The sequence below is a fragment of the Dipodomys ordii genome, unplaced genomic scaffold, assembly GCF_000151885.1.
Source record: "Dipodomys ordii isolate 6190 unplaced genomic scaffold, Dord_2.0 Scaffold79, whole genome shotgun sequence".
NCBI lineage: Eukaryota > Metazoa > Chordata > Mammalia > Rodentia > Heteromyidae > Dipodomys > Dipodomys ordii.
Window position 1 is genome coordinate 1,611,554 of NW_012267295.1, and position 19,160 is coordinate 1,630,713.

General features: G+C 42.8%; 1 protein-coding gene across 1 annotated transcript in view; it reads left to right on the forward strand.

The window, feature by feature from the left end:
- Positions 1–1,657: 1,657 nt before the first annotated feature.
- Positions 1,658–19,160, forward strand: part of St13 (suppression of tumorigenicity 13 (colon carcinoma) (Hsp70 interacting protein)) — a 34,262-nt gene continuing 16,759 nt past the window's right edge. The window contains exons 1-5 of the mRNA XM_013024783.1: positions 1,658–1,873; positions 9,198–9,255; positions 11,375–11,450; positions 12,731–12,801; positions 17,413–17,479. Of these exons, the coding sequence (XP_012880237.1) occupies positions 1,764–1,873; positions 9,198–9,255; positions 11,375–11,450; positions 12,731–12,801; positions 17,413–17,479 (382 nt within the window). The 5' untranslated portion in view covers positions 1,658–1,763. The remainder of the gene's footprint in view (positions 1,874–9,197; positions 9,256–11,374; positions 11,451–12,730; positions 12,802–17,412; positions 17,480–19,160) is intronic.

The following is a 19,160-nucleotide window of genomic DNA, read 5'->3' on the forward strand; positions in this document are numbered from 1 at the left end:
TCTACCACTTGAGCTACAGCGCCACTTCCGGTTTTCTGGTGGTTTATTGGAGATAGGAGTCTCAAGGTCTTTCCTGCCAGGGCTGGCTTTGAACCGCGATCCTCAGATCTCAGCCTCCTGAGTAGCTAGGATTACAGACTTGAGCCACCAGCGCCCGGCTAAAAATCAATTTTTTGTGAATCCAAGTATATAAAAAATTTGTCAAGATATGGCTTTGATGTCAAAGACCATGTACTCCGGGGTCAACAATGACTCCCTCAAACTGAAATATAGTCTGTTTTCAAGTGATGGCTCAGCTTTCACTATACACTTTATGCTCATAAAGATAAATTGCTGGCCATACAAGACAGCCTTGTTCCTGGGCTCTATCACCCTGTTCTCACAAACATGACTTCTAGACAAAAGCCCAGCGAATACTTCTATACATTAGCTCTTCTGAGAGGAGCTGCGCAAAGGATGTGTTACTAAGCGTGCTTCTAACATATCCTAGACTCAGCTGTTGAACCAACTTTTTGTTTTGTTTCTGTGCCAGTCTTGGGGTCTGAACTCGGACTGGGCCACTGTCCCTGTGCTGCTTTTGCTCAGGGCTAGCACCCTGCCACCTGAGCCATAGCGCTACTTCCAGCTTTTTCTGTTTATGTGGTACTGAGGAATCGAACCCATGGCTTCATGCATGCTAGACAAGTAATCCGTTAAGCCACATTTCCCAGCCCTGAACCATAAAAACATGAAAATAAGATTTTACATTATCCCAACAGACACGAGTCACCTAGGTAAGTGTGGTCACTGACACAGCTTCCGTTAAGTCTGAATAACTTGGCTGAAGTCCCTCTGCGGGACAGCACCAACTTTTCCCTCTGCAGTGACGTCTGCTGCCCATTATAAAAAAACAAAAAACGTCAACTGTAGAAAATACAGGGTCCACCCTTCTCCAGAAGAGGCGGGTAAAAGGGAAATCCGCGGAGCCCCCAGCGGAAGTGAGCGGAGAACCAGGGATGTAGAGCCATTTTGATCCCTTTTGAGACGCCTCAAGCTTCTCCAAGATCAAGCCCTTGGAGCGGACGCCGCACGAGGAGTCTAACCTGAAAGGCCGCGGGCTCTTGCTGCGGCGAGAACCTGCTTGGAAGCTGAGAGAAGCCAAGGCATGGCTGCCAGCTCACGCGTCGGGAAGAGGAGGAGATTAAACCGCACGAGAAAGAGCCGCTGGCACGGCCGCGTCGCCAGGAAACCAGGCCAACCGCTCCTCCCCTACCTCCCCGCGCCGCTCGCGGGCCGCCCTCAAGCGCCGGCGCCCCGTGATGACGTCACGCAGGGCAGGCGCTCCGGAGGGTCCTTTTATTCGTTATGGCGCCGAGCGTCTACTTAATGCCCATATTCATAGACGATCCAATAATGCCTCCTTGAAGGGGGTGATGCCTCCTACATGTCTGAAAGCCCCAGTGACCCATCCTGGCAAGTGGTTGAGAGGAAAGACTACGTAGAATGTTCGCGTGACGAGGCAGGCAATAGCACGAACAGCCACACTTCTAGAAGGTTCTAGTCCGTGCGCAGGAGCAGTGGGAGAGGGAGTGGGAAGGCACCAGCGAAGGACCCAGGGTCACGAGGCCGTTGGGGGCGGAGCCAGTGGTCGGGGAGGTTCTAGTCTGTTCGGCCTTGCGGCAGCCGCCCCCTTCTCCGCGCTCGCTCACGCCGAGGCCGCGCCTGGGCCTGGGACCGGGCCGTCGCGTCCGCCGCCGCCCGCCGCCGCCCTCCGCCTCCCGACCATGGATCCCCGCAAAGTCAGCGAGCTTCGCGCTTTCGTGAAGATGTGTAAGCAGGACCCGAGCGTCCTGCACACCGAGGAGATGCGTTTCCTGCGGGAGTGGGTGGAGAGGTGAGGACCCCCCCTCCCGGACCCTGGGACCGTTGGGGGAGAGCGGAAGGGAGCCGGGCCGGAGCTGGGGAGGGGCCGAGGGGCGCGGGCTCGCTTCCTGGCCCGGGGAGGGACACGACTTGGCGGGGTTGGCTAATGGAGGACCTGAAGCCCCGGAGCGTGTAGGGGCGGGGAAGCGGGTGCAGAGCTGCGTTCCCCGCACACGTTCCACAGGAGCGTGTCTTGGGCAAAATGAATACAAACCCTCAGCGGGACTTGGCATTGATGAGATCCGAGGAGGGCAGGGATGTAATGCAAGCCGCGACTTCTCTCTTAAATCCTCGGTGACCTGCTTAGGTCGCATTTATCTAGAAGCGTCTTTACGCACTCCTTTTAAATAGTGGAATGGTAATTTATCTGATAAATTGTAACAAGAGTAACTTGGATTGCCCTTAGTTTACAGCGATTCTGACAGCATGTAATTGATTATCTTGGGAGTTATTTACTATCTCCGTTCGGAACCCCGCTATAGGACACACAGACTCTGAGGAAAACGATTATTCAAGCACTAGCTTGTTTTCAGGCTGTATTCTGATTATCGTTAACGTAGAGTATTTCCCTTTGACGAGCCATTAGTGGAGCAGGCATCGTGCCAGCTTCTGGTCGATAGAAGTGCTGCTTATTTGGGAATAAAAATAAGCAGAAGGATAACGAAAATTTTTCTTTTGCTATCGATTGGTAACAGGTTAGCGAACTGCATATTTGAGGAGCACGGGGGTGGGGAGGGAAATCTGCTCCGGGAGATTTTTTTTTTAATGACGTACGCGAGGCCTAGTCTTAGCCGTAGCCCTAGTGCCATCGTCTCTCCCACATAACCCCTCCCACTATTGGGGAGTTTAAAGGTGATAACAGCCGGGCCCTGTGAGTCCAGGAGATTGAGTGGCGGGAGTTCTAGACTGCTACCCTGGCCCACACGGAGAGAGACCTTGTTTCAGAACAGACCGACATGTAAGTTGCACATGGATAACATGTTGCTCTGCAAAGCGCTGTGACTCTTATGAGGTTAATATATACTTTAAGCTCTTTGATTTAGTAGTGATCTGACCAGGAAAAATGAACATGTGTCTGCTCAAAACTTGAAAGCATATTTCTTTCAACAACCTAAGGGAGAAAACTTGAGTTCAAATCTTGTCGGTGTTCTGTCTGGTAGTATTTTTTCCTCGGAAAAGTTTTTCAATCTTTCTCTGTCTACACACACAATAGAATTCTGAGGACATTTTGTATAGTTACTGTAGTAACTGTGTGACTATTGTTAGCAGTAAACAATTCTATTTTGCAGACACAACCCACAAGTTGCTGTTAGATAAATGTCAGGACTTTGTGTGTGTGGGGGGGGGGGGGAGAGGTTAAAGGAGGGAGAAGAGAAAGAGGAGGGGGAAGAAGAGAGAGGAAGGTAGAACTGGGGCGTGGGGAAGCTTGAACTCAGGTCCTGGGTGCTGTCCCTGAACTCGGTACTCTGCACTTCACTGGAAGCTCCATAGACCTTCCATTGTCTCCTCCATCTCACAAACCCCATCATTCCCTCATGTTACTTTGTTCCATTTAACATATCTACATTCACCCACCATTTCTCTCCAATCTTTTAAGTTAGTACAGAAACAAGAGAAAATATCTACCAGTAGTCAGTGAGGATCTAAGAAAACTTCTCCACAAATGTGTCCTTTCATTACCCCCACTGTGGTGTGAATTTACTGCTTCAAAGTGTCCTCTACTGCTGGGCAATGTCTTAAACCCTTTTCTGCACCTTTTTTTTGGTCCATCATGAGGCTTGAACTCAGGGCTTGGTCTCTGTCTCTGAGCTTTTCTGCTCAAGACTATTACTCTACTACTTTGAGCCACAGGGCTTACTTGAGTTTTTCTGGGGTTAATTAGAGATGAGAGTCTGATGGCCTTCCCTGCCTGGGCTGACATGGAACTGGGATCTCAGCCTCCTGAGTAGCCAGGATTACAGGTATGAGCCACCATCACCTGGCAAGCACCGATTTTTTTTTTTTTGAAATAAGATGCTGTGTTTTGCTTGGGCCACCATCTGGACTGTGATCTTCCTCTATTATGCCTTAGCTGGCATGGATAGTCACATGCAACATTATCTTCCATTGAGACAAGTCTTGAGGACTCTTTGCTTGGGCTGGCCTGGTTCTATGATCCTCTTGATCTCAGCCTCCCATGTAGTTGAGATGACAGGTACACACAACTGCCCAGCTATTAGTAGAAAAGAAGTCTCCATGTATTCCTGGGCTGGCTTTCAACCATAGTTCTCCTGAGCTCTGACTAACACAAGATTGGAGTATGGATGTAGTAAACCATTGGCTGCCAGCTTTAAAAAGTATGTTTCAAAGCATTTTTTGCTTTTGTTGAGTGAGAAACATTGTTTGAGACTATTTTCTACCATTTAACTACTTTGCACATGTTTTGCTTTTGTTGAGTGAGAAACATTGTTTGAGACTATTTTCTACCATTTAACTACTTTGCACATGTTTTGCTTTTGTTGAGTGAGAAACATTGTTTGAGACTATTTTCTACCATTTAACTACTTTGCACATGTTTTGCTTTTGTTGAGTGAGAAACATTGTTTGAGACTATTTTCTACCATTTAACTACTTTTTATCTGGGGCTGGGAAGGTGGCTCAGTGGTAAGAGTGCTTGCCTTGTGTGCCTGAGGCCCTGGGTTCCATTCCTCAGCACCACATAAAAAGAAAAAAGCCGGAAGTGGCGCTGTGGCTCAAGTGGTTAGAGCGCTGCCTTGAGCTGAAGAGCTGAGGGACAGCGCCCAGGCCCAGAGTTCAGGCCCCACAACTGATCCAACTCAAAAAAAACAAAAACAAACTACTTTGTATCTTGTATGGCTGCTCATTTTATTTGATGATGAAGTTAAAATCAAGGGAATCTTTATAAGTGTGTTGTACATGTCTTTTACTAAAAATTTAAAGAGTGAACAGAATGAATTCTGTCATTAATACAGAATTAAGAATATAATTCCCAGTTTTCTTTTAATTCTCAAAGAATGAAATCTTTTATAAACTTGTGAAGAAGGTCTCTGTACTTGCCTTACTTAATTGGGTAACATAAAAGCTTATGTTGGAGTCAGGCGCTGGTGGCTCACACCTATAATCCTAGCTATTCAGGAGGCTGAGATCTGAGGATTAGGATTGGGGTTTGAAGCTAGCCTGAGCAGGAAAGTCTGAGACTGTGAAATAGGAAACAGGAAAGTCTGTGCAATTACTCAGAAAAAGGTGGAAATGGTGCTATGGCTCAAGTGGTAGAGTGCTAGCCTTGAGCACAAAGAGGCTCAGGGACAATACACAGGCCCTGAGTTTAAGCCCCAGGACTCATAAATAAAAAAAGCTCACAAAAACAAAACAAAAAACCAAAAAAGCTTGTGTTGGTAAAGGCAATTTTTAACAGGAAACTTAACTTGTTCTAAATCTTTGAAGCATTAATTCAAGTGTGTGTGTATATATATATATATATATATTATAAAGTTTATGTTAATTTAGCAATTTAGTGAACTAGTTTAGAATGTGAGGAACTCCAAACCTCCTCATGCTTAATTTTTATATTTTTAGAATAATTTCTAGCTCAAAGAATAATTACTAAAACAATGTATATATATTCTCTTTGATAGTAAATAGCCAATACCATGCTTAACATTAGTTAATTTATATTTCTTTTTTATTTTGCGTGTCCTGGGCTTGAACTTGGGGCATGGGCACTGTCCTTGAGCTTCTTTTGTTCAAGGCTAGCACTCTACCACTTGAGCCACAGTGCCACTTCCGACTTTTTCTCTTTATGTGGTACTGAGGAATAGAACCCACGGCTTCATGCATGCTAGGCAAGCATTCTACCACTAAGCCACATTCCCAGTCCCTGTATATTTCTTATAATCTAGGGTAGTTAGTACAAATATGAAACTCAGAAACTAATGGTTTCATTGATACTACTTAATCCATGGAACTGCTGGTTGCATTTAGTTGTCAGGTCTATTAACCTGCATTCTGAAATGATTTTTTAGACTTACCTCTACTTTCATGTTCCTCACAGTTTGAATATTATGAAGTACAAGCCAGTTATCTTGCTGAATTTCCTTCAATTTGGGTTTATATGGTTTTTTATTTAGATTAATACATTTCTTGGCAGAAATATCACTTCCTGAGGTTACACTGTTTGGAAGGCACACTAAACACATTGCTGACACATTATGGAACTTAGGAAAAACACAGCTTAAGTTCTATGTCTTCATTAAAGTTTAACTACAGAGAGCTAGTGTTATATTACTGTGTTCTTTTGAAAAGAGTAGTTCCCCCCCCACACACAAAAGAATTTTGGGTTTATATGCCTGTTAACTATTGCTTTTGCAGAAATGACAAATTCAAGATGCTTTGGATCATGTAATTTTCTTTGTTTTTGGCATATAGGAGCCATTCTTTTTTTTTGGTCAGTCGTGGGGCTTGAACTCAGGGCGCTGTCCCTGCACTCTTCAGTTCAAGGCGAGCGCTCTACTGCTTAAGCCACAGCGCCACTTCCAGTTTTCTAGTGGCTTATTGGAGATAAGAGTCTCATGGACTTTCCTGCCCCAACTGGCTTTGAACTGTGATCCTCAGATCTCAGCCTTCTCAGTAGCGAGGATTACAGGCGTGAGCCACCATTGCTCAGCTAGGAGCTATTCTTTATTAAGATTACTGAAGAACTGAATTTTTTTGTTGTTGTGGTTGGCCAGCACATTCAATAATAGTTTCAGTTTAGGGTCTTTATAAGAAATGTCAGATTTTGTTTCTTTTCATTCCATTTGCTGCATTGCATTTAAACATGTACTTTATTTTCGCTCATCAAAAGATATTAAGAGAAAAAAAGGAAACCAGATGTTGAATATAAAAACTAACAAAGCGGGGGCTGGGAAGGTGGCTCAGTGGTAGAGCGCTTGCCTTGCATGCATGAGACCCTGGGTTTGATTCCTCAGCACCACATAAGCAAAAAGAAAAAAGCCAGAAGTGGTACTGTGGCTCAATGGTAGAACGCTAGCCTTGAGCTGAAGAGCTGAGGGACAGCGCCCAGGCCCAGAGTTCAGGCTCCACAACCGGACCCCCCCAAAAAACAACAACAACAAAAAAAAAATCAAGAAAAACTAACAAAGGGGCTGGGCGCCAGGGGCTCACGCCTGTAAGCCTGTAATCCTAGCTACTCAGGAAGCTGAGATCTGAGGATCATGGTTCAAAGCCAGCGCAGGCAGAAAAGTCCATGAGACTCTTATCTCCAATATACCACTAGAAAACCGGAAGTGGCGCTGTGGCTCAAGAGGTAGAGCGCTTGCCTTTAGCTGAAGAGTTGAGGGACAGCGCCCAGGCCCAGAGTTCAAGCCCCACGACCAACCAAAAAAACCAGCAAAGGGCTTGAATATAGAATATAAAAAATACAAGTAAAAACTTAATGAAAAAAGTAGGCTAGGAGTTGAACTTTATAAGACATACTGTTTGAATGGCCAAAAGATATGTGAAAATGAACTCAGGACAATGAGTTACCATTATATACCTATCAGAAATGAGCTATACTAATAACTGTACACCTGTCTGAAGGCTAAAAATTGTAAGAGCTGGGGCTGGGAAGTAGCTTGGTGGCAGAGTGCTTGCCTAGCAAGTGCGGGGTCCTGAGTTATATCCCCAGTACCAAAAAGGGAAGGAAGGAAGGAAGGGAGGGAGGGAGGAAAGAAGGAAGGAATGAAGGAAGGACAAAAAAAATACAGTTAAAAAAATTGTTGAGGGCTGTGAAGGTGGCTTAGTGGTAGGGTGCTTGCCTTGCATGCATGAGGCCCTGGGTTTGATTCCTCAGCCCCACATAAGCCAGAAAAGCCGGAAGTAGAGCTGTGGCTGAAGTGGTAGAGTGCTAGCCTTGAGCTGAAGAGCTGAGGGACACACCCCAGACCCATAGTGCAGGCCCCATGACCAGCAAAAACAAACAAACAAAAAATTGTAGAAACCGGACGCCAGTGGCTTACGCCTGAAATCCTAGCTACTCAGGAGGCTGAGATCAGAGGATCGCAGGTCAAAGCCAGCACAGGCAGGAAAGTCCTTGAGACTCATCTCCAATTAACCTCCAGAAAACCGGAAGTGGTAACTGTCGCTCAAGTGGTAGAGTGCACCTTGAGCTGAAGATTAGCTCAGGGAAAGCACCAAGGCCCAGAGTTCAAGCCCACGACCAACAAAAAAATTGTATGTGGACAGTAGCTAAATGTTGGCCAAGGTGTTAAACAACTATGATTCTGAAAACTGTTGATACTGAAATTGGTAAAAAAAAAGAACTTTGGAGAATAGATATCCATTCCATTTTAACTCAAATATAAACTTTGTTTACAAATTTTACTTAATTTGAGCATAACAATTGTCTAGTTAGAAAAGAATCAGCATTTTAAGGATGTTTGGAATAGGTTTCTTTGTTTTTTAAATTAATATCCTTGGTATTTCGTGAAAACTTTTAAAAAATTTAGCTGGGTGCTGGTGGCTCACACCTGTAATCCTAGCTACTCAGGAGGTTGAGATCTGAAAATTAAAATTCCAAGGCAGCCTGGGAGGAAAAGTCCCTGTGAAACTCTTACCTCTAATTAACAACTCAAAAACCGGAAGTGGAGCTGTTACTTATTTTTTTTTTTTTTGCCAGTCCTACGGCTGGAACTCAGGGCTTAGGCACTGTCCCTGAGCTCTTTTGCTCTCTAGCACTCTACTACTTGAGCCATAGCACGACTTCCAGCTTTTTCTGTTTATGTGGTACTGAGGAATTGAACCCAGGGCCTCTTGCATGCGAGGCAAGCACACTACCACTGAGCCACCTTCCCAGCCCATATTTACTATTTTTTGTCATTAAATCCTCGAAACATTTCAGTCACTGAACTGTGACATACAAACTACATGCTCCAGGGACTACACCAAATGGAACATATTAATGTGTTGTCTGTTTTGTTGTTGATGTTATACTTTTCACTTAAATATAATTTGTTATATTGGACTGTTTGGAAAAGAAGGGTTTTCAAGGTCCTCATAGTCCGTATATGCCAATTTCTGTGCCACTAAGGTAAGTGTTCCCCCTGGAGACCCCTACTTCAAGGACTCTTGCTAAATGTCAAATCTCTTAAATATATCTACTCAAATCTAAATTTTAGTAAGTTGTGAATATTTTTGTTAATACATATTTCTGGCATTTTCTTTCTGTAGGAATGGGGACAGAGAAGCCGTGGAATCATGAATGTTACTTGACTGAATATTTTCTAAACAAATCTTTTTTTCTTATTTTCCTCAAGCATGGGGGGTAAAGTACCACCAGCTACTCATAAAGCTAAATCAGAAGACAATATCAGGGTAAGTTTCTAAATTTCTTCTACTTAGTGATAAAATAATAAAACATTTCTTTTTTTAAGATGGAAGGGCAGAAGGGCTATGATTCTTTATTGTTACCTGTTACCTGGAGTTTTTGGTCCTGGGGATTGAACTCGGTCTATGTATGCTATGCCAATACTCAACCACTGAGCTATATCCCAAACCCAAATAATACATTTCTTTTTTTCTGTACTCTTTGTGGGGCTTGAACCCTGGGCCTGGGTGCTGTCCCTGAGCTTCTTTGTCTTAAGGCTAGTTCTCTACCACCTGAGCCACAGTGCTACTTCTAGCTTTTTCTGAGTAGTAGTCTCATAGACTTTCCTGCCCAGGCTGGCTTTGAACCATGATTCTCAGATCTCAGCCTCCTGAGTAGCTAGGATTACAAGCCAGCCTCCAATATTTTTTGTTTTTCCTACTTTTTGTCTATATTCCAATTAGCTTTGTTTTTTTGGTCAATTGTGGGGCTTGAACTCTAGGCCTGGGCGCTGCCCCTCAGCTCCTTAGCTCTTCAGCTCAAGGCCAGCATTCTATACTTGAGCTATAGTGCCTTATTGGAGATAAGAGTTTCATGGAGTTTCCCGTCCAGATTTGCTTTGAACCATAATCCTCAGATCTCAGCCTCCTGAGTAGCTAGGATTACAGGCGTGAGCCACTGGGCCCGGCTCCAATTAGCTTTTTTTTTGGGGGGGGGTGTCCGGTCGTGGTGCCTAAACTCTGGGCCTGGGCACTGTCCCTCAGCTCCTCAGCTCAAGGCTAGTGCTCTACCACTTGAGCCACAGCGCCGCTTCCGGCTTTTTTTCTTTTTGCTTATGTGGTGCTGAGGAATCGAACCCAGGGCCTCATGCATGCAAGGCAAGCGCTCTACCACTGACCCACCTTCCCAGCCCCTAGCTATTTATTTTGATTAGAACCTTTCATGTGATTTATTGTATTTGGGTGAGAAAGTAGAAGTTTTATAAGTATGTTAAGCAAAGCCCCAAAAGTTGTGACCCTATTTGTTTATTTATATAGTTTACTTTAGTGGGTTCCCTCTTTTATCATGGTCGCAGGGATTAATCCAAGGCTCTGCACATATTAGGCAAGCGCTTTACCACTAAACTATATACACAACCCCCACATAGCATTGTTAAATGGAAATGGCAACTTGTAGAGCTATTTCATGCACATCAGAATACATTAATTTGGAATATGTCATATTCATTTAAAAATTCTTATTTAAGTACTTGTACAAAGAAATTTCCATTTACACATGCACTTTTAAATTCTTTGAATTTTGTCGTCTATTATAGTTCTACATGTAATTCCAAAACCGAAAAGCCCTTGAAAAGTAAAATAAATGCTTAATTTTTTTTTTTCCCCTGTCAGTCATGGGGCTTGAACTTGAGGCCTGGGCACTGTCCCCTCAGCTCTTCAGCTCAAGGCGAGTACTCTACCACTGAGCCACAGAGCCACTTCTGGTTTCCTAGTGGTTTATTGGAGAAAGAATCTCACTGACTTTCCTGCCTGGGCTGACTGAACTGGGATCCTCAGATCTCAGCCTCCTGAATAGATAGTTAGGATTACAGGCATGAGTCACCGGCGCCTAGCTTACTTAGTAAATTTTGCAGTAAAGCATGATCTGACTAGACATGAGGCTGTTTGTATTTTCTTTTTAAACCATCCTTTGGGACACAGTGTCACTCTGTTGCTCAGGCTTGCCTCAGACTCTGGGCTCAAGCAGCCCTTTTGTCTCAGCTTACTGGATGCTTGGAGTATAGATTGTTACCACTTTGCTAGTCTCCTAATAGCTTTTTTGCCACTAATCATGAGTATTTTTGTTGTTGTTGTGAGGTGTGGGAGCTTGAACGCAGGGTCTTGGCTCTGTCTCTGAACCTCTTTGTTCTCAAGGCTAGCCCTCTACCACTGTGATAAAGACATTGAACTTACTTTATAAAGTCTAAAAGGGGAAAATGAAAACAAAATAACAAATTAGCTTTCTAGAATGAAACAATGGAACATTAACAGCTGAAATCTAATGTATGGGAGTAGTTAATACATTTGTAAAAGTTATGTTCCATATGTTATTAAATACTGATTGCATTGTTTGCCTTCCTCTTGCTAGGAAGAAAAAGCAGATAGTAAGAAGACAGAGGAAAACATACCGACAGAGGAGCCACCCAGTGAGGAAAGCGACCTAGGTGAGCAGACAGTAGTTTGTATTGGATAATCTGGTTAAAACGTCGCATGTTGATTCTTCAGTACAGTTTCACAATGTCATTCATGTAATCACTGTAAAAAAAATTACATATTTTTCTCCTCTTTTTTTTTCTGTTGGTTGTGGAGCTTTAACTCAGGGCCTGGGCGCTGTCCTTGAACTCTGGCTCAAGTTTAGCACTTTACCACTTTGAGCCACAGAGCCACTTATGGTTTTTGAGGGGTTAATTGAAGATAAGAGTCTCATGGAGTCTTTTCTGCCCAGACTGGCTTCCTACTATGATCCTCAACCTAAGCCTCCTGAGTAGGATTACAGGTGTGAGCCACTGGCACCCGGCTACCTCCTTTTTTGTTGTTGTTGATTGTGGGGCTTGAACTCTGGGCTTGGGTGCTGTCCCTGTGCTCTTGAGCCACAGCACCACATCCGGTTTTCTAGCGGTTTATTGGAGATAAGAGTCTCATGAACTTTCCTGCCAGGGCTGGCTTTGAACCATGATCCTCAGATCTCAGCTTCCTGAGTTGCTAGGATTACAGGCGTGAGCCACCGGCGCCTGGCTTACCTCTTTTTTTAAAATAAACCATATTGAGTCTGAGCATTGCTAGATGTTGGTAGCTCATGCCTATAATCCTAGGTACTCAGGAGGCTGAGATGAGGATCAAGATTCAAAACCATGAGACTCTTCTCTAATTAGCCATCAGAAAACTGGAAGTAGAGCATTGACTCAAGTTGAGCATTAGTCTTTAGCAAAAGAGCTAAGGGACAGTGCCCAGGCCCTGAGTTCAAGCCCCATGACCGACAAAGGCAAAAAAAACCCAGCAACCAAAAAACCCAAAAGAGAGCATATTTTACATATATAGTATCTTCTTTAATTCAGATAGGACATTTGCATACATCAACAATCTTACTGCTACTATCTCAGTGTGATGGTTTAAGTAGTAATTTGTTTTTTGTTTTGTTGTTTTTTGTTTTTTGTGTTTTTTTTTTTTTGCACCCAGCTTTTAGTGGTAGTTTTACCCAAACAAAGAATTGTGTTTAAAGGGGAAGCTTTTTACAATATAAAGCATTCAACTCATAGGTATACTGACCAAAAATCATCATGAGTTCTTGTTGAGGTGCTGTTTGTCAGACCCTGGACTGCGTAGCAAGTTAGGCAGGTATTCTACTACTGATGTAAATCCTCTGACAGTTATAATCATATCCAAGTGCTCTGGTTAGTGGCTACTGTATTGTACAATGATGGCTTACTATTTTCAACTTTGATAGAAATTGATAATGAAGGTGTAATTGAACCAGACACTGATGCCCCCCAAGAAATGGGAGATGAAAATGTAGAGGTAAGTTTCATGACTTATTTTCTGTTTGTTGTAAATGCTTCTTGTTGTTGGTATCATTTTGTGACATTTCTAGAAAAAGAATGTACTAAATCTTTCTCTGGGGGTCTGGGAATGGGGCTTAGTGGTAAGAGTGTTTCCCTAGCATGTATGATGCCCTCGGTTCAATTCCTTAGTACCACATAAACAGAAAAAGCTAAAAGCGGTTTTGTAGCTTAAGTGGCAAAGTGTAGACCCTGAGTTCAAGCCTCAAGACTGTCACAAAAAGTAAAATAATAATAACATAAGATTTTCACAGGTACTTTAGATAGTAAAATGCTGGTCTATTGAATCAGAGAAAGATTTTTTTTTTCTTTGCCAGTCCTGGGGCTTGAACTCAGGGCCTACATACTGTCCCTGAGCTTCTTTTGCTCAAGGCTAGTGCTCTAACACTTAGGCCATAGCTTCACTTACGGCTTTTTCTGAGTAATTTGCTGGAGATGAGTCAGAGAAGCCTGGTGCTGGTGGCTTACACCTGTAATCCTAGCTCCTCAGGAGGCTGCTATCTGAAGATCGAAGTTCAAAGCCAGCCGACACAGCGAAGTCCCTGAGACTCATTTCTCTAGTTAACCACTGGAAAACTGAAAATGGTGCTGTGACGCAAGTGGTACAGTGCTAGCCTTGAACAAAAGAAGCCCAAGGATGGTCCCTAGGTGCTGAGATTAGACCCCAGGACTGGGGGAAAAAAAAAGTATGAGACCTTACTCATACTCTGGTTATTTTAAAAATATGTGTCTTACTTTTTGTACAGGCCACCCCGAATCATGATCCTCCTCTGTATGCTCTCATTGTAGCTGGGGTAACTAGCACAGGCTACCACCCCCCCATGTTTTGCTGTTGAGTTGAAGTCTTGCAAATTTAACTTTGCTGTTTGGCCTGAAACCACAATCCTCCAAATCTCAACTTCCCTCACAGCTGGGAAGTCAGACATGAACCACCTCAACCACGTATTGGTTGAGATGGAGTATTGTGAACTTCTTGCCGTGATCCTCTAGATCTTAGCTTCCTGAATAGTTAGGAATTTAGGTATCAGACACCACCTCACAGCAATTAGAGCTTGTTTCCTTATGGCCACCAATAAGTTTTTTCATACTTTTTTTGGCTCTAATTTCCAACATTGTTTTTTGCCAGTTCTCGGGCTTGAACTCAGGGCTTGGGCACTGTCCCTGAGCTTGTTTTGCTCAAGGCTAGTGCTCTGCCACTTGAGCCACAGTGCTACTTTCGGCTTTTTCTGTTTATGTGTACTGAGGAATGGAACCCAGGACTTTGTGCATGGTAGGTATGCACTCTACCACTGAGCCACATTCCCAGTTCTGTGTTTCTTTTTTTTTTTTCCATTTCATTACATTTTATTTTCAGAAAAGCAAATTACTACATTGTCATCTAAGAGATTACATATGCATTTGGTTTGTACAGCAGATTATATCAGAGATCTTTTGGGTATTTGTTTAGCTGGGTGCAGTGGTATATGCCTGTAATACCAAGACTCAGGGCGTGAAGCAGGATGGTAAGTTATAGTAAAGCCTGGGCTACATAGTCAGATCCTGTCTCAAAAAACAAAATTCCTCACTCATATGCAAAAACCGTTATCATTATACTGTTAAATATTGATACAATCATAAGACTACATAATAATAATAATTTTGAGGATTATTTACCAGGAGACACAGGGAAAAGGAAAAACTTCCTTTTTGAGGAAACAGAGTTGTCAAAAATTTCAACATTTGTGACTGATAGTAATCCCTATAAGTCTATATAATCTATGCTGAGTCAGCCAGAAGTCAGTAAACTAAATACCATCAGGCAAAATATGTTTGCATATCAGTTGCTAATAATGATAACATTTGGAAGTCTTGAATAGCAGCCTATATGCTTTTGTTGTGTTTTATGCTTGTACCAGGAGGCTTGAACTCAGGGCTTCTTGCTCTTGCTTTTTTTTTTTTTTTTGCTCGTGGCTGGCACTCTACCATTTGAGCCATGCCTTCAGTCCAGCATTTTGTTCATTAATTGAAGACTTCTGCCAAGCTGGCTTCAAACTGTGATCCTCCTGAGTAGCTGGGATTATAAGCATGAGCCATCAGTGCCTGGCTTCTATAAACACTTACTCTAGAATCACACAAGGGAATTCCTCCTAATACATTTGAAGTAAGTGCACTTAATACTCCCTGTCTCTTTGCATAGAACGTTTATTCTTTATGTGTGGTAATCTCTCTTTTTCAAGAAAATCAAAAGGAGGGGGGGTATAACTTCAATACACCATTAGTTTAGGCAATTAATTTTTTTTTGAAAAACAGCAAAGCCCATACAAAATTTGGAGACATGGGAACATTCAAATGGTAACTCTCTAGAGACAGATCTTGTATTTCTATGCACTGCCATTTAGATAGGAAATCCTCCTTGCCTACCACATACTCTGGCTGAGACAAAGCAAGGGATTCCAATTGCTCTGTATTAAACATCTTATTGCGTGAGTCCTGTGTTTCTTAATGTAATTTTACTTTGCCCTTTTGATGGAAGTCTTACGTGCTTCAACTCCTTCTCTGATTCATAAAGTTTTGTGCTATTTTGTATAAGATATTGTTCCTTGTTTTGGGGGGGGGGTGCGGCTTGAACTCTGGGCTTGGGCACTATCCCTGAGCTCTTCCGCTCCAGGTGAGCACTCTACCACTTGAGCCACAGCAGCACTTCCAGTTTTCTGAGTGGTTTATTGGAGATAAGAGTCTCACAGCCTTTCCTGCCAGGGCTGGCTTTGCACTGCAATCCTCAGATCTCAGCCTCCTGAATAGTTAGGATTACAGGCGTGAGCTACCAATGCCTGGCTATTCCATTTTATAATTGACTTTTGCTCATGTGTTGGAACATTGCAAACAGGTTTTGGTTTTTTTTTTTTTTTTTTTGGTGCTGGTCTTGCAATTTGAACTCAGGGCCTGAGCTCTTTTGCTCTACTGTTAGAATCACAACTCCAGTTCTTGCTTTGTGGTGGTTAATTGATGATAGGAATCTCTTGAACTTGCCTGCCTGGGTGGGCTTTGAATTGTGATCCTCAGGTCTTAGATTCTGAATAGCTAGGACTACAGGAGTGAGCCAACTCAGCTTGGCCTGTTTGTATATAGATGTAAAGAGAGTTTGTTACTTTTGCTGTATAGTATAGGTGCTATTTTTGTATTAGTAAAAGAATGAAACATTTATCTCTGAGGATTCAAGTGTAAGAAGCACTACTTTGTGGTGAGAATGTGCCTAATGTTTATGAGTAGTTATCAAGGAGATGGAAAGATCAGTAGAAGGTAGGCAGATTGGGAAGTGAGACTTGGTATTAAAGGTTAAAACTTAATTTGGGCTGGGAAGGTGGTTTACTGATAATAGACTGCTTGCCTAGCATGCATGAACCCGGGTTCACTTCCTCAGTGCCACATAAACAGAAAAAGCTGGAATTGGTGCCGTGGCTCCAGTGGTAGAATGCTAGTTTGGAGCACAGAGAGGCTCAGGGACAGAGCCTAAGCCCCAGGCCCTGCAAAAAAGGCCTAACAAAACAAAAAAACCTTAATCTGTATTTTTAAACAAATCAGTTACTGTGATTGTTGTCTTTCTGAAGACTAGAGAAGCATAAAGAAGTATTGGGGTGTGACTGCTTTATTCCTAAGGAAATTCAGATTGCTGCTTTCTTTTCTAAGATACCCTAGATAAAATTTTTTTTTTTTTGGGTCCAGTCATGGGGCCTGAACTCTGGGCCTGGGCACTGTCCCTCAACTCTTCAGCTGAACAATATCTTATCCAAAATAGCACAAAACTTTATGAATCAAAGAAGGAGTTGAAGCACGTAAGACTTCCATCAAAAGGGCAAAGTAAAATTACATTAAGAAACACAGGGGCTGGGAAGGTAGCTCAGTGGTAGAGTGCATGCCTTGCAAGCATGAGGCCCTGGGTTCGATTTCTCAGTACCACATAAACAGAAAAAGCCGGAAGTGGCGCTGTGGCTCCAGTGATAGAGCGCTAGCCTTGAGCTGAAGAGCTGAGGGACAGTGCCCAGACCCAGAGTTCAGGCCCCATGACCGGCAAAAAAAAAAAGAAAAGAAACACAGGACTCACGCAATAAGATGTTTAATACAGAGCAATTGGAATCCCTTGCTTTGTCTCAGTCAGAGAGTATGTGGTAGGCAAGGAGGATTTCCTATCTAAATGGCAGTGCATAGAAATACAAGATCTGTCTCTAGAGAGTTACCATTTGAATGTTCCCATGTCTCCAAATTTTGTATGGGCTTTGCTGTCTTTCAAAAAAAAATTACTTGCCTAAACTAATGGTGTATTGAAGTTATACCCCCCTTCCTTTTGTTTTTCTTGAAAAAGAGAGATTACCACACATAAAAAATAAACAGTGTCACTTCTGGCTTTTTTCTTTTTGCTTATCTGATGCTGAGGAATCGAACCCAGGGCCTGAGGCATGCAAGGCAAACATTCTACCACTGAGCCACCTTCCCAGCCCCCTAGATAAATTTTATAGATACATTTTATAGACACATTTTATAGACAAATAATCGTCTAGGTAAGTCTTACAGATAAATTTCTGTATCTTGTTAGGTAACTGAGGAGATGATGGATCAAGCAAATGAAAAGAAAGGTGCTGCCATTGAAGCACTAAATGATGGTGAGTGTTTTCATATTTTACTCCTTGCAACATTTCTATAGTAATACGAATATTTTCTTCCTATTGCAGTGACTAGAGAAGTTGAAGAGAACTTAGATTTATTATTGTGTTGGTGAATATAGTGTCTCACTATCCAGACAGTACTTCCTGATTGATAGAGGGTGAAATTGTGGGTGTTTGTTGTTAGTTTTGGTCGGTTGTGGGCTTGAACTTAGGGCCTGGGCTCTGTCTCTGAGCTCTTTTGCTCAAGGCTTACACTATCACTTTGAGCCACAACTCCACTCCTGGTTTTGAATGGTTAATTGGAGATGATTCCCACAAGAACTGGCTTTCCAACCTTTTTCCACAGATCTTTAGCCTCCTGAGTAGTTAGGATCATAGGTATGAGCCATCAGTACCCTCAGAGCACGAACATATCTGATCTACTCAAAACTGCTTTTCAGAGTGTCTTGGTCTTTATCTAGTGAGAAACTTTAAACAGGTGAAAGACTTTCCAAAACAATTATGACTTCTTTAACTTTTTACATTTTTCACAGATGGTGTTCATAAGCATAACATCATACTTTAGTCTTTTCAAGTTGAGAAAGTCTTGTCAGAAATGAGATTAGTATTAAGTATAATAATTCATAATTTGTATGAACAATTTACTATAAACTTGGGTGCTATGATCATCTGTAGAATTTCATGCATGCCTCTTCTTTATAATTGGTGGTATGAATGTCATATTAATAGTGTTGTCACATGCTGTTGTGCATTCAGACAACTCATGCATTGATTTAGAAGATGACTAAGTTTTTCTTTTAGAATGAGTTCAGTATTTTACTGTCCCTGCTTGGCTGTTGGACTTCTATTTCTTGTAATCCTATCACCTCTTTCTTCCTTCTTCCTTCTTCCTGCCTTGTTCTTTTCTTCCTCGGCAGTGTCTCACTATGGAGCTCAGTGAGCCTTCTTCAGCCTCAGGAGTGCTGAAATTGAAGGCTGTGCAATATGCTTAGCTTATCCAACCACCTTTATAGTTTAAGTCCTTTTCTTGTGCTTATTTATAGTGTTTACAGTACATGGTTTGAAATACTGACTTTCCTTTTCTAGACTCTTGTTTCTTCTCTGTGGATTATTTTTCTAAGAACTGTCTCTCCCCCCCCCCCCTTTTCTCTTCCTACCCCTGCCACCTCTCCCCGCTTCTTGGAGCATGAACTCCGGGTCTAGGTGCTGTCTCTTAGCTTTTTTTGCTGAAGGATAGTGCTGTAGTCACAGCTCCTATTCTTACATTTCGGTGGTTAATTGGAGATGATTCTCATGAACTTTCATGCCCAGACTGACTTGGAACTGCCCTCCTTAGATCCTAGTCGCCTGATTAGCCGGGATTACAGGTATGAGTGAGCCACTAATAGTTGGCAAGAACTGCATTTTTTGTTGTTGTTGTTGCCAGTCCTGGGGCATGACCTTAGGGCCTGGGTACCACTTGGGCCAAGGCACCACTTCTGGCTTTTTCTGTTTATGTGGTACTGAGGAATAACAGGGCTTCATGCTTGTTAGGCAGGTACTCTACCACTAAGCCACATTCCCAGCCCCATTTTTTGTTTTTTGTTTTTTTTTTTGGTTGGTTGTGAGGCCTGAACTCTGGGCCTGGGCGCTGTCCCTCAGCTCTTCAGCTCAAGGCTAGCGCTCTACCACTTGAGCC